The 15,684-nt window shown below is 32.4% G+C and overlaps 3 protein-coding genes across 11 annotated transcripts; 2 read left to right on the top strand and 1 right to left on the bottom strand.

The window, feature by feature from the left end:
• The first annotated feature begins 688 nt into the window (after positions 1-688).
• Positions 689-6,898, top strand: LOC143153232 (multiple coagulation factor deficiency protein 2 homolog). Of its 2 annotated transcripts, none has more exons than XM_076324208.1 (5): positions 689-782; positions 4,910-5,069; positions 5,752-5,838; positions 6,092-6,252; positions 6,588-6,898. In XM_076324208.1, the coding sequence occupies exons 2-5, from the start codon at positions 4,918-4,920 to the stop codon at positions 6,722-6,724; spliced, it is 537 nt and encodes a 178-aa protein (XP_076180323.1). In that variant the 5' UTR covers positions 689-782; positions 4,910-4,917; the 3' UTR covers positions 6,725-6,898. The 2 variants fall into 2 exon arrangements, with proteins under 2 accessions (XP_076180323.1, XP_076180322.1); XM_076324207.1 differs by lacking the exon at positions 689-782 and adding an exon at positions 2,225-2,364.
• A 429-nt stretch (positions 6,899-7,327) lies between these two features.
• Positions 7,328-12,801, bottom strand: No66 (Bifunctional lysine-specific demethylase and histidyl-hydroxylase NO66). 8 transcript variants are annotated; one of them, XM_076324789.1, is made up of 8 exons: positions 12,679-12,801; positions 11,425-12,174; positions 10,655-10,827; positions 9,149-9,741; positions 8,788-9,065; positions 7,912-8,641; positions 7,545-7,731; positions 7,328-7,475 (listed from the first exon to the last, which is right to left on the bottom strand). In XM_076324789.1, the coding sequence occupies exons 3-8, from the start codon at positions 10,655-10,657 to the stop codon at positions 7,404-7,406; spliced, it is 1,863 nt and encodes a 620-aa protein (XP_076180904.1). In that variant the 5' UTR covers positions 10,658-10,827; positions 11,425-12,174; positions 12,679-12,801; the 3' UTR covers positions 7,328-7,403. The 8 variants fall into 8 exon arrangements, with proteins under 8 accessions (XP_076180904.1, XP_076180906.1, XP_076180903.1 ...); XM_076324791.1 differs by having other exon boundaries at positions 12,674-12,688; XM_076324788.1 differs by lacking the exon at positions 12,679-12,801 and having other exon boundaries at positions 11,425-11,580; positions 12,084-12,438.
• Positions 12,244-15,601, top strand: Vsp37a (Vacuolar protein sorting 37A). The gene is made up of 5 exons (XM_076324797.1): positions 12,244-12,636; positions 13,190-13,379; positions 13,446-13,560; positions 13,632-14,156; positions 14,733-15,601. The coding sequence occupies exons 1-5, from the start codon at positions 12,548-12,550 to the stop codon at positions 15,077-15,079; spliced, it is 1,266 nt and encodes a 421-aa protein (XP_076180912.1). The 5' UTR covers positions 12,244-12,547; the 3' UTR covers positions 15,080-15,601.
• Positions 15,602-15,684: the final 83 nt, after the last annotated feature.

Raw genomic sequence — 15,684 nt, 5'->3', positions numbered from 1 at the left:
GACAAACGTAAAAGACAGTCTAATCCAATCCAATCGTAGATACAAAATTACTGTACAACGATGCAAACTGTAAAATAAAGTATATCGAAAGAAATTCTTTAATATTCTGATCATTTTAGACAACAACAATTCCTTCATTTAATCAGTTCTTCCTATATCTTGGTGTTTATATTTCTTATTATTTCGTAGCATCAAATGCTCCCACTGAAAATTTCAAACTAAAAACAGTGGATGAAGATTCTGTACTCGTCTCAATACTTATCCGTAAGACATTCCAACAATAAACGTTACCATCTCTGGATAAATATATTTCGTCGTCCTCGCTACGATAACACCTTCTTTATCGCGCGACGTTCGTTCAAAAAATTACAATCCTTGACCAATACGTAAAATTTTCGAAACAAGTAAACCACGGACAGTTTCCGTATCACCCTCTACCATTCTAATAACACGTACGGGCGTTCTTTATACCATAGTTACGTACGATTTAATCATTTTCACGTAACCAGGACTGCTGCAGCGTATAAATCTTATTTTAAGAGCTTTTTTCATTTATACGGAAAATTCGAAAGCCGAGTGACCCGCTCGTGGGAGGAACCGTTTCGAGCAACTCTTCGAATACGCAAACTCCGCGAAGAACGTCGATAAATGTCACGCTATTTCCCCGTGAGAAGAAGCCCAGTCGAAAACACTGCCGGGAAGATCGACGAAAAAAGGTTGAACGGAAGTTCGAGTTACCATTCGAGGATCGATAATCAACCGATCGAACTCATCGAGACCAGGTAAACACCCATTCTCCTCTACAATTTATCCGCGTAACCTGAATCCACCGCTGGAATCGAGTCGTACGATAAACTGCGGCTTGGTGTCGACGTTAGGTTAGGCTAACCTAACACGAGCCGAAGCAAATACAAGAATACGGGTAGTTACCCAACTCGGTGTTGCGCTAAAGATCGCGCTCCGATAGTCTCGGATACTAGATATCGAGAGACAAAGAGCGCGGGTCGTTTAAAACTGCACTTACCGGATCGTAATCGATTCGATATGTCCCTTGCGCGAATAGCTTCGAGAGGAAAAGCTTAAATCGAAGTCAATTAAGAATTCGACTCTTAATAAGCGTATGACACTTAGGTGTGTGATCCTAGATACGAATTTACTTGGAATTATGCTCGATCGTGGAATATAAATTAGAGAAAAATATATCGGGACAACGTGAGATATAAAAATTCGTTCGAACGAACCGTCGAGTAGACCAATATCGTCGAAAAGTTATCCGACTAGTTTTTCCGTATTATTAAATTGCTATTTTCTCGATATTATCGATATTAGCGAATTTTCGCATTCGTTCAATGTACTATTTCCTTTTCGTTGTTTTCGTTAGATTGTTATCCTTCTCGTCGGTATTTACGATTCGATCAACGCAAAGTAATCATTATTGCAAGTTATTAAAAATACTGTTTCAATGTTCTTGCGATTATCACCGCTAATGTTTCTCATTTTCGGTTTTTAGAAGAGACAAATACTATACGTCGTTCGAGGCATTATATTGGGTCGTTCGGAAAGTAATTACGTTTTCCAAAATGGAGAATATATAATTTAATAAAATGTTTATACACTGTAAAAAAATCGTGTTCCATTTTCACCAAAAAAAAAACGAGATCACTTCTCGAACAACTTTACAATACTTTACAAAGAATCGACATCTTTCCGAATTGGACACTGAACAATTTTCTGGTGGTTTACGCCCGAATATTTACTTTTATATTTAAGCATATTATCACACTTTCATAAACAGTACCGTAATAGATTTATTTTAGTCGATATTCGTTAACTTATCAAAGCATCTAAGATTTTGAAAAAGATCCATTAAAGTTCGAAAACCTTCGAACTCGTAAGAGAACGCGTGTCGACCAGAGAATCGAGAATCACGACCAGACGATTCCCGGGAGAAATATCGCGAAGTGAACTACGATAATTGTATGCGAAAAAAATATACGGCGTAACCTCATTGCGGTAAGAATGAACCCGTAACACCGATATAGGTGTCCAACCCCGATTTCTAAAGCAAACAGCAATACGTCAAACTCTGATCGAAAGTTGCTGGTAATGTTCCGCGCGAAAAATTTGAACCGGTCACAGATCCCCTGTAAGGCGACACAGGTACATATGGGCTCTCTCGGTGAATGGACCAAATGATATAAATTATTTATAGATTTCGACACCAAAGCGAGGAAGGGGGACCGAGAGTGTTCTGTTCCAACTGGGGTGCGTACCCGGGGGGTCCACTTGCATCGAAAGCCCCTTGAGGCACCCTCAACATATGCATTCTCACTCAACCGCCGTAAGCCTATATAAAATTGATTCGTAAGTACCCCGGATTTCTATCTGTCTTCCGTGTTTTTTAACACCTATCTCCGTTCGTTCTGTACACACAGTATTAAATTCACGAACAAACCAAACAAAATGAAGAAAAGTGACGCTATCTATTTGCTCTCCCTTTGCCACGCAACAACTACTAAAAACTGCTTGCAACCCTTTGCGAAAATGGTTACATTTTGCTTTAATCGTTCCCGTGGTGTTACCCACTCGTTTCGATGTTCGAGTCGCGTCGATGAACAGCAATTCACGTTCGAAACTGACGAAGAAAATTATATGGGATTTACAAACGAACGTAACCGGTTACGTTCTCGTATCGATAACACTAATCTTTCGTGGAACGAATTTAAGTCGCGTGAAATATTATCAGATTATTTACCGAAAAATGTAACACAGTCTTTCGTGCCTTCTTGAAAATCTATTCAAGTCCCTGACAAGTGATGCGTAGCAAATTTGAAGACGGGCCCAGTACCGTGCACCGAGTCTCCCGCCCCCCGGGTCCAATCTAAATCAATGGGCTTGTGGGTAATCGCATAATAATTACTGGGACTCCCTCTACCGCCCATCTGTCGCTAGCTAAGGGGTGTTCAACCCCCTGGAAGTGGTAATAGGCACTACTACGTTTTCATCGCAACATAGGCGATGAAAGTGTCCCAGCAGGTCCTATTGTTATTGGGCATAGCAAGAAATGTCGTGTAGTGTCATTCGTCAGTTGTCACCTCTTTTCGCGTTGCACATCCCGTTTATCCGTGTAAAACGGATTGAAAATATACCATGGACGTACAATAATATTCTAACTGCACTGAATTATCGATAGATATCACGCGATAATAGAACGTGTGGAAATCGTTCGAACGTCACGTACGAACGTGATAATAACGTAAATGATAACTCTGTGAATAAACATACTTTCGAGTCAAGAGAAATTGAAATTTAGAATAATGCGTTAACAAACTTTATCGGGAATTTAACATCTTAAACGGAAATCCGTTTTTCACGTTTAATTCGGGGAACATTATGTTATTTAAATTTACTAAACTTAAATACCAGCCACTCAATTATTACGATGATAACCATTTTAACCAGTGATGGAATTCAATCCTGGTACTAACGAGATAAATGCAAGTTGTAACTGAAATAAATCGGCGAAACTTTAGGAGCGAATCTTTTACAACTGGAGTAAGATATACAAACGTGTCATCCGTTCACGAGAAAAAGGCACAACGTGTTTAACATTTGATCATAGAAGGCTATAACAATGGCGCAATATTCTATCTTACTCGGTCTCGCTCGTCTCGAGGATGTAAACACGATGTACGTTTGTCTCGTGGATGGATAATGAATTCGATAACACTGTCCGACGAATTTAAACTTGTTTTCTGCCTTCCAATAACCAGTGGATGATCCTTGTAGAGCCACACTCCCCAAACAAGAACCCGGAAGTCGAATTACCGTCTCACCCCCACTTTTCGAAAGAAACACGAATTTTCGTAAAAACCCAGAATTTTCGACAATAACGAAGTATTACGCGAAATGTAAAAACGTTCGAATATTCTAATCGGTTCTCAAAAATAGAGGAGAGATTCTTGAATATAACGGTGTACAATTCGTTAATTGTTTTCGGTCCTGAGTAGTTACGAATTAACGTAAAAGTTTTCAAAAGATACCAAATGTGTGTAGTCTCTTGGCATTATTTATATTATACCCTCCCGAAGGTGACATATCGTTATTTGGATTGTCTTTGTTCTAACCGAATATTTCAACAAATCGATACCGTTGGCTTTCAAGTCACTATTTATACCAGGATATTGTTAATAATTGTTTGAACTACGGTCGTACAACGGTTGTTAGTAATTATAACAAATAAACATCAAGACATTGCGAAATATGTAAAAAGGAATAATTTCAGTAAATGTTTGTTCATTTACACATATTCCGAATATCAATGTTACAATGTGTATCCTATTCATGGAATATAAATCGTTAATTAGTTTACAGAAATTAATTTCGATCGAAAAACAAAGTGAAAGATTGTTATCGGTATGTTTCTCGATTTTCGATCAAAATTAATTTCTGTAAACCAATTAATGATTTATACTCCGTAAATAAGATGCATTGTTTCGTAACGTCTATCAATGATCGTTGCAATGATTTACTATCCCGCTTCGCGTAAACTTTGCCTCGTCTGTAAAAAGTATCGACAACGGAAAATTTAGATTCACCGTACAGTGTTGTGAATTCTATTTAAAAAAAAAATGATGACAATACCTGTAACTTGACAACAAATATGCGTATCACGCGAAAGAAGAATTTTGTATCTCTTACAGTTCTGCCGGCTATTTCAGTTACAAATTGTATAATGATCAAAGGTAGCTATAGATAGTTGTCCAAATTGAGTCCCAAGTGACGTTTCTTCAACCTTCATGTTCGAAGTTGCGTAACTTCTTCACTCGTGGTGACTTCCTAGTAGATAAAACCACTTTAATTGGGCTTACTAGAAAATAATGAAAATATCTTTATTATAATGTTTCAGACGCGCAAATGATAACCATAGTTCTGATCGGTCTATGTGTCGCATTCTCTAATGGTTTTCGCGGACCCCATCATCCACGAAGCTCCGTTTCTCATCATCATTATTCCCCACAGAAGAACGTTAAAATAACACAAGATGCAAATCTACTACAGGATGCTACGTTAGTTACCCGTTAACTTGTTACTTCGTAATCAAATTTTTCTTCAAGAATATACTCCATATTTTGTCACACAGTGTGTCTATTAATATATAATATCAATATTGAACACTTGAGAGAACATTGCAACAATTAACGTCAATGAGTACTTCTTCGTCGATCGTTTTCATTAATTGTGTCTCACCTTACTCGTATCATTGTCAAATATATAGCGTGTTCCTAAAATAAACTTAAAAACAGTGCTATTTTTCGTCCCTGAAACCAGAGGACCCTCTTAAACCAGTCACTTTAAAAAATTATCACGAAACTATTTTTAATTTGATTCATGAGATTACCATACATCATGGTAATTGGACCTCGAGAATTTTTCGGATTCATCTCTGACACGCATGAAAATCGACTATACCAATAGCTCGCAACACTACCGGCTACTACTTTCGATTGCATTACTTCAACCAGATAATTTACAATAACGACAACAAATGAAATATTGTTTGCGTTTGTGTTTTACTTGTACAGTCGTGATGTAATATGTAGTTACCAGACAACTGGAAGTCTAATCGTTATTACTCGAAATAAATGATTATAGAAGCTTTCTAGATTTTAGTTATAATAACATTGTCACCTTTTTAATAATATTTACTGTAACGTAACAAAAGTAAAAAATATAACCATATACTTTCAGCCATTTAAAAGAAGACATGGGATCTATGGCAGATCAACTGGACTTTTCAAACATGACTGAACAGGAGATAGAATTCCATTACTTTACGTATGTTTATACAGTTAGAGAAATATTGTTGTCTAATGTTACAGAATACTTTTTGCGCTACGGAAACGTATAATTGGAGTTTCTATTTGTAACAGTAATTCCATGTACATATAAACGTATATGCATGCGAATGTTCGATTCATCTGTCGTCTAACATTCAAAACCAGTATTTAAAAGACTGATTCATTATATAGCGTTACCGTTAACAATAATTGTACTTATCGAGAAACTATAATTAATATATTAATCGTAGTGTCCATGATATTGATAAGAATGCCAAATTGGATGGATTAGAGATTCTCCATGCCATCCAGCACACATTCCACGAAAAACGACTAGCCGACGCTGAACGTCAAAGTTTAAGCGAAGAAGCGAGACACACAAAATATAAAGATAATTTGCAATGGATTATTGGTATGTAAATTAATTAATTATAATAAAACTATTATGTTACTTACACAGAAAAACAAGTTTTACAATAAGTTGTTCAATAACTAGAGTGGAACAAACATTTAGTTTTCGGTAATTCTCATTAGTGTATCATCTACTTTACTGTAGAGATCTTTCAAAGCGAAATCGGATAAATTTTAGAGTAATATTTCAGATAGATCTTTTTATTACAAAGTCATCAACCAAAGTCTGAAATTACTCTAAAACTGATACAAATAAAAATGTTACATTAAATAAAAAAATACTTATGTATATTTATAAATGCGTAACAATAATGAATATTATTTGCTATTATCAAGATCTGATAGACAAGGTACTGAAGGAGGACGATCTAGACAATGATGGATATCTTGGATACGTTGAATACGTACTTGGAAGGCAAAGAGATCATATTGTTCAAGCTAAGAGGGATACTAATTTGAGAATTGGAAAATAAAATTTATTCTGATACATATTTCTTGTCAACAAAAACATATGTGAGGAAAAGCCTGTGCTACACACAAATTTACATCTACATAAAATGTGTATGAAAAAAGATTACTTTCCTTTTAATTGATTTCTTTAATACAACTGTTTTCTTGTACTAAAATATATTGTAATGTACAAACTCTTCTAACTAAATATTTTTTTTCCAACTCAACCTTCCCTTATATCATTTAAACTTTACATCACCTTAGAAATAAATTATAAAAGAATACATGTATATCAATTTTTTTTATATTTATTTTTATGCATTAATTTATTAAAGAACGCATAAAAATGTCAAATAAAAAAATATAAATCAATTAAATAAAATAAAAACGATTAAAATACTCTTACACTTTTACAAAAAAACAATTTTAAAATATTAAAAAAATAATTTAATTCTACTTTAAAAAATCTAGCTAAACTTTTTGCAGAGCAAATCCATAAGACTATGAAGTTTGAGAAACACTGATGTTAAATTATGTGACATAATTTTAATAATATGCATTTAAATAGTCTGTGTGTATCCATATATACATTTTCTGTGCAAGTAGCATATTGAAATAGTAAACACTTTAAGAAATTTGAAGTTCCAATATTTATTTTTCCATTGATTTTTTTCACAAATTATTTAAAAATAACAATTAAAATTACTCCAATGTGCACAATGGATTGTCTGTTACAACAAGACATTTTTCCCATAGGTCTTTAATTACTTGTATCTGTTAAATAAACGTAATTGTGTTATGCTAATACACTGAACTATTTATTAACATATTTACCTAACTCACCTTATTATCTTCACCATCGACTGGCAAGTCTTCTACTCGTATAAACTCAGGATATTGCAATATAATTTTTTGAATTGCAGGTACAAATGCTTCACTAACTTCTAAAAATTGTGGTTCATATTCATGATACTCTTTAGAATTTTCAGTGGAATAGTATACCCTAAATATATCACCCTCCTTAATCAATCTACAAGTGACATATAATAAACATTAAAAGATTACTTTTCTATTATGATGTCATTTGATAATTTGTAATTTGTAATCTTAAAACTTTGAAATGCATAAATTAATGTTTCTTAATTTTCACATTCATAAATTTCTGATTACTTTATTCTGAAAAAATATTATAAGCTTTCTTAAATCTTACCTTATGCAATGAGATCTTAACAATCGTATTCTTGTATCTAGTTCTATTTCTACCCGATTTTCAACAATTCCATTTGCAATCATTTGTTCACCATCTTGAACAATGGAACATTCTTGTTCACTTTCCGAAAGAACAGGTGGTAAGAAATCGTGAATATGATTCTTGGCCATCAAATCTGCAGGTTTGTCTACATCAATGTATTCTATCAATTTCTCAAGTAAACCTTTAACTTTTTCTTTGAATTCTTCTTTAATATTACTCTGATTTTCGGAATGTGCAAAACCAGTGTATCTTAAATAATCACGAGGTAATCCTGTTCGAAATTCACTGTCAGTTTCCATGGCAGTTTTTAATGCATCTGGAAGTAACTTCTCTAAGAAGTCACCCCAACTATTTTTTTGATAAACGCTTAAAGTAATGTGGAGACTATGCGTGTCAATAGTTTCACCCTGGTGTATTGTTCCTCGTGGAAAATATAACAAGTCTCCTGCATTTACAATGGTATCTAATATAGGTTCTCCAATCTCAACCTCTGTAAAATTTCCCGAAGAGTACCTTGGCAAATATTCGTTTTCATTTCGTGGTTTGTACAATTTCCATCTCTTTTTACCCTCAACTTGTAATATAAATGCTTCAATATCATCATAATGTGGTGCAAAACCTTGACTATTAGGAGGTGTTAAATAAGAATTTGCACCAACAAAACAACCAAAAAACTCTTGAAGTGAAGCTAAAAAGAAAAAATAAATTTCACATTTTTTAATGATGGAACAAACAAAATATATTCTTCGAGCAAATTCATTTAATCAAAACTTAATGTAAGTTTATACTCTTACATTAAATATAATTTGTATAATTTTCAAAAAAAATATCTACCATTTAACGAGTGTAATTTTGGTATATAGGTCTGTGGATTTAACATTCTAACAGAACATCCATTCATATAATAATCCCAAACAACACTAGGAACTGCACGACCAACAGGATTATGTGTCTCTCTAACACCATTCTCGTATGAAGTAATATCAATGTTCTTCGTGAACAGAATATAAGAGTCCCTCAATATTTTATCCAACATTGGAGTAGACATAAGTAACTTATAATAATTGGGGCAATTTCTTTTTATATGAACAGATGTTTGTTCCCAATTTTTTCTGAAAAAGTAACATATTTAGTGTTAAAACATATAAAGGTTCATAATTAAATAAAACTTTTCTGTTATGTTTTATTAACTTACTCAAAGAAGTCTTCTATTTTCATGGGGAATATTAACCACTCAAACATTGATCGACTTATATTTAAAGGATTTTCATGATTTTCTTCAGTTGTTACATCAGTGCAAGTAGAATGTGGATCAATTTTTTTTGCTAATTTTTTGCTTTTATTTTGTTTCTCTTGCTTTAGTTTAATATGTTTCAATCTTGCAACACCTGAATTTACTGCTAACACAGAACTCTTCAATTGAGTCTGTGATTTCAAACCATTTAAATCAGAAATTGTTGTCACTTTTTTATCTTGCCTTTTATGGATTGGTTTTTGAATGAATTTGTTCTTCTTAGTAGTGGCAGAAGGATTCATTTTCTTTACATTATTCTTTTTATTTACAGGCTGAAGTTTATTTATCAAAGACTTGGTTGTTCCTTGAAAATTTTCATACAAAGGTGTTTGCTTTGCATTCTCTTTAGTTTTACATTTTGTTTCATTTCTCAAAATTATTCTTCTTTCAGGAAGATGTTTTTTCTTTAATTTCTTTGAGTTTGAAGATAATTCTGCATTCTTACGTTTCATAGCATGCATAGCAAATGCTGATACTCCATGATATTTAAGCATCTGCAAAAATATTACAGTAAAATAATATTTTTTATTATAAATAACGAAAATTTAATGATAAACTTTAAGTAAAAAATTGTACTAATCTTGTTTCATTGTACAGTTCAAATTCCGAAATTACATGTTCTGTAATATTAACCATAAAAATGTAGAAAATGTTAAAAATTAAATATAATCAAGGAGTATTTATAATGCATGTTACATTTAGTAGAACAATTTATAAATGTGATAACAATTAAGAAATAGTAAATGAACGATACAACCGGCATATTTTGAGGTTATATCTAAATATTTCTTTTGATGCATTGATAAAACAATATTTTCCAAAATTACCGTGAAAACTGTGCAGCTGTGTACAATTTCTAACTAGATCCCAACTAAATTATATGTTTCATTTAATACTGTTGTTAGTAAGACTCTTAGCTTAAATTTATTAGTCACATGTGCTTCCAATTGCACGTCACTTGGACATAGTAAACATTAATTTAAAAAGTCAAGCGATATTCAATTTGTAATATTTGATTATAAAGAAACATGTTTTAACAAAAGGAATACGAAATTTAATATAATTCCACAATACTATATATGGAAATATTGTTACTCGATAATATTTAATTTATGAAATCATTTATTAAAAAAAATATATAAAAAATGCAGGGAAGTGTTATATTTGACGTTATCATTAGAAGCGACATTTAAATTTAAAAAATAAAACATTATGTCACGAAGTACAGCTACAGTAGCTATTTGTTAAAGTAATATTGTGGGATTTAAGTCTAATATATGTATGTACATATGTAGCGTACAAGTATTAGATTTATTCCCTTGAATTAGAACCGAATGTTCTAATCAAACGAAAATGTTTTACATGACTTTACGAAGGAAATATTGTAAAATCAATGTTAGTATTTACCATCGTTACACAAAGTGAAATAACTTGGCTATTTAGTTTTTGCAATACTTTGTAATATCCATATCAATAATTTTTGAAAATTTTTGCATAACAATGGATTCTCAAACTGAATATATATATCGTAACAAATCCTTCTTTGAAACGAGAAGAAGACGCCACATAGTGCTGAAATTCTGTATCACAATAAATTTTTACTTCACTGCTACTCCTGAGAACTCGTGAACTTTTACAAATATTCCCATTATTGTCTGCTCGATTACCAACCACTGTTTATCTCACTCAGAAATGCAATAATTCGATTCATTTGAAAGAAATATACAAATCAAATACATTCCCTTTTCCTTATCGACAAACTTCTATTTAACGTTATAATAGGTTATTAATCCAATGAATATATCATTGTATTGTAATACATTTGCATGCGTATCATTTAAATAAAATATGCTAAATATTATTTACATGTAATAAATAGAATTTAAAAACAGAATATATGTTCTTCACAAAAATTTATTCATTAAATTAGTAACCTATTCTATTATATTTAATGATGTCATAAATTACGTAAAGTCAATACATATTTACAAATACGCATATGAAATTATTTACCTATTATAAAACATAAACAGTAATAGATAATATGTTAATACTCTTAATTAGGAGCTTAATTAAAATTAAATCTGAATGATTAAAATAAAAATTATAATATTAAATAACTATTATTATTTTAACTTATTTATTTTGTTAATTATTTAATTATCGGTATCAGTTACATATCAAAGACCAAGAGGATGACAATTGATCATCTGGGCCAACTACACTTCGGGTCTCTGCTCGCAGCAACCTCCTTGTAATAAGACTTGATTACTGATATTACTCATAACAAAGGATTATTTATCATGGATAATATTGTGCTAATTGGCTGTGAACTTAAAACACATTTTTAAGGTATAAGAATAAATATAATATTGTAATATGGACAAATTTTGTAATATATAAAAAACGTAAGAATAATAATTTAAATCTGATGGATTTCGATAAATTTATTTCAAATAACTTGAATAGCTTTCTTTCTTTCTCATCTTTATTTTCATTCTTTTTATACGATCTTACATTATGAATCAAAGAATGAGATTACAGTTTGAGTATCATTTACGTTAGAAATTGTTTCAATAATATGTTAGTAACTATTAACTTTTGACTTGATATACTATAACATTTTTTTCCCCAGTATTTGATATTCTTTCAAATTCTAGAGTAAAATATTGTGCTTTTCATTTAAAAGATATTTTTATCTTGATAACAAAAACAAGATAAGAAAAAATGAATTGCTTTACTATACGTACTCCTTATACTGTGCAACTTTTGTGTAAAATATTTTGTCATACAACAGTTTACATGTAACACAAGATAGTCAAATTAAGTGACTCACCCTATATACAGTACTTCATATTTTCATCATTCAATAATTTGGTATGAAATGAAGATGACATTCGTTGATGTGGTTAAAATGACTTCTATACCTGTGAATAAATGTTTTGTATAAATAAAATTTCATTAATCGTATTTCGGAAGACTTATGTAGTGTGTATACATATGTTTCTTAGTTTACACACAATAAGAAACATTTTGAATAATTAATAAAACGAGAGTTTGAGAAGCAGCTACAAATTTTAAGTACTAAATTCTATTGACAGCTGTCTACTCAAACAAAGCTATATTTCACGTGATTACACGCAGCGAATATCGCACTAGCATGACAGATTGCGATATTTCCCCCGTGAAGTGCGACGAGAGGGCCAAGGAAACAGCTGTTCTGCTGCTGCTGCTGGATGGTTGCTTTGACAGGGAGGTCGAAGAATAAGCGAATGTTTTATCTAAACTTAACGCTTTTAAATGATATCGCGAATATTCCGTGGCAAAAATGAGAATGTCGCAGTCAAGAGAAAATTGCAAATCGACACGCTGAAAATTTTTAACGACAAGTAAGAGAATCATTTCCGTATCGTAACCTCTATTAACCTTACTCGTGTTCACTCGTCTGATATCTGTCTGTTTTCCTTACGAGCTTTCTTCCAAAATAAAAAAACTGCAAAAATTTGTAATTTTTGTGCAAAAAATAAAACATAAGTTTCTTTACGTAGTAATTTAAAATCCCGCAAAATGAATCGAGAGTAACGATAAATTGATAACTAGTTCATTATTCGTATTGTAAATCTTCATTACACTAGAATATATATGTATATATATATCATTATTGTTGATACACGTCCAATTTATTGAGCGTATTTCAGAATACTTTATTTAATTTTTAAATAAAGTACTTTATATTTTTCAGTAATCTTTTCCAAGGTCGTTTTTTACATTATTAACTTGATGTATATAAAAATACTTTGCAATCCCAATTGGAAGACAAATGTTTCAAAAATAGAACATATTTAATTGTATTATTTTTCTTGCCATTTTTTATATATATATTCTCAGTGATTCACTGGTTTTTTCGGTTTTTATATACCACATTTTTTATTTACCATACAGTGTAATAGAATTAAGAGAAGATGTGGAGTATCAGGTCCAATTTAATGCTGGGGAAAGGGGAATGGCTATTATGGTTTCTTTGTCACCGGAGTTTCCGCTGGAAAAACCAGTTCTCAGGGTTTCTCCTCCAATAAGCCATCCATGGTGCAATGAACATAGTGAAATTACAAGTGCACCTGGGTTACTCAATGTAAGACCAATCTCATTTATAGTTACTTTCCATTAGAACTCCAAATTACTCTGGTTTATATGTTAGTTTACAGTGCACAGCGATCTTGGTCGTGTTGTCCAAGCAATTATCAGAGAGTTCAGAAAAAATCCTCCACAACTATTGGAAGATGTCTCTCCGAGAACTATAAAATCGCATAGAGGTAAATACATTTTTGAATAAGTAACTAGAAGGGGAAAAAGAAACAATGTTTGTCTAACAATACTATTGCAGATCTGCAAGGAAGGAATTCTCCGTCTTACTCCCTGCAACAGTACCCAGAAATTCCACCCACATCATACAATTCTTATTATGCTACGCAGTTGCCACAATTTTCTTCTGCCAGTGGAAGTACTTGCATTTACAATTACAATCACGCCAATTCGGGTGTACAATACGTAGCAGATGGCCACGCTAAGTTTGGCTCTTCATCGCAACAGGCAGCTTACAGCACGAGTTCAGGGGTTGGTTCGCTTCATAATACAGATCCGACGAGATACAACTCGAATCATCAAGGAACGTATTTGAATTCTCACTACGCGAATGCAAATTACCATCAGCAATCGTTGCCGAATCAGGTGCAAACGAAGGCTCCACAAAGCGTAGCATTCCCAGAACTGAATAGCTTGTCTAACGAGGAATTGAAACAACTCAACGAAGACGATGATAAACTGGACGAATTCTTAGACAAACATTCCGAGCTAAAAGACGTTAACGTGGCTATCGACGATGCAATAGATTGGGTCCAAAATACTGCCGGTAAGTTCGGTGTCGACAAACTACAATAGTAAGAGCAATGGAATCAAGTTTAACATGTAATCACAAGTATAAATGAATTTAATACTTAAGTACTTGATATCATTCAATTTGTATTAATACTTACAATATCTAAATATATTGTTTAACGATATAAGTACTAAATATATTGTTTAACGATATAAGTACTAAATATATTGTTTAACGATATAAGTACTCTAAGTTTAATAAGCATTGAATCTTTTGAAAGGACTTATCAAACAGTATCAAATATAAACAATGATTTCCAGAGTACTTTTCCAAGTTACAATAATTGTATAAACTTCATACAATGAGAGGTATTTCAGGCATTTACCGAAAATATTTGATTAGATTTTAATTATAATTACAGGTACACTTATTTTTTTCAAAGTACTTCCATAAGATTTGAATATATTTTATTATAGATTCATTCTACTTATAAGTGTTGCTATTATTTTTGTATCGTATTTGCAATATTAGGAATTAATTTTATTTCTAGTGCTAATACCTTTTCAATTTGTTAAAAGCTTTTGTTAACTCGTTTTGCTTGCTTCTCAGAGGCCAACATAGGCAAAGAACCTGAGCTTAGAGAATTGCAGTCTGATGTAACGAATAAAGTGCAGACAGTCGCTGCGCTGAAAGCCAGATACGATCAGTTAATACAACGATACAATAAACTATCGGAGGTATTTACTCCGGATCACATAAAGGAATGCTTGAGGAAAGCAGCAGATGAGAGTCACGAGGAGAGCGAGAGAATAGCAGAGAATTTTTTGAACAGGAAGATTGACGTGGAACGGTTTCTCAGCACGTATATTGAATGTAGGAAGTTAGGCCAAGCGAGGCGAACTAAAGAGGAGAAACTGGCGCATCAGCTAAATGAATTGAAACGGGCCGGTTATTAAGATTAATGTATAATCAGTCTTTTTTTTATGAATCGAACAAACTGTAAATAATGCCTAGTTAAATTAAACGATACTGTGAATTCGAACGGCAGTTGTGTTTACCAAATATTCTATAGGGCAAAGGCACTCGCTGGCAGAGAACACTTTTATAACGTATTACTACGTTGCATCACCGCTTGTTACTTGTGCTGCGTCGAAATTAGTTCGATTGTGTTTGTGCATTCCGGATAAAGAATTATCGTAGGCGTGGCGTGAATCAGCTAAAAAGTATTTATATGTGTAAAGAAATAAAAAAAAAAGCGCTGGTTCGAACAGAAGAAAACTATATTTAATGCTTGAATTAATTTTAAATATACTTATCTTTCCGTACAGAAAATGTCTGTTGAATGAAATTCAGTATGCTGCAGTATGCTCTGTGACATATTACTATTGCATCAACATCACACTGATGAAGCACTTTTTTTTTTACTGTGTAAATAAACTTGCGATAAAGCATGATTAAATCGATTTTTCAAAGTTTTACTATTCGGTGATATTAATCTAATTACTTATCCTACGGATGTTCCTAATACATTGTAACATATTTGAAACTGTATAGAAGCGCG

The sequence above is a fragment of the Ptiloglossa arizonensis genome, chromosome 12 (assembly GCF_051014685.1).
Source record: "Ptiloglossa arizonensis isolate GNS036 chromosome 12, iyPtiAriz1_principal, whole genome shotgun sequence".
NCBI lineage: Eukaryota > Metazoa > Arthropoda > Insecta > Hymenoptera > Colletidae > Ptiloglossa > Ptiloglossa arizonensis.
The sequence above is the reverse complement of the archived record's forward strand: the minus strand, read 5'-3'. Positions and strand labels throughout refer to the sequence as shown.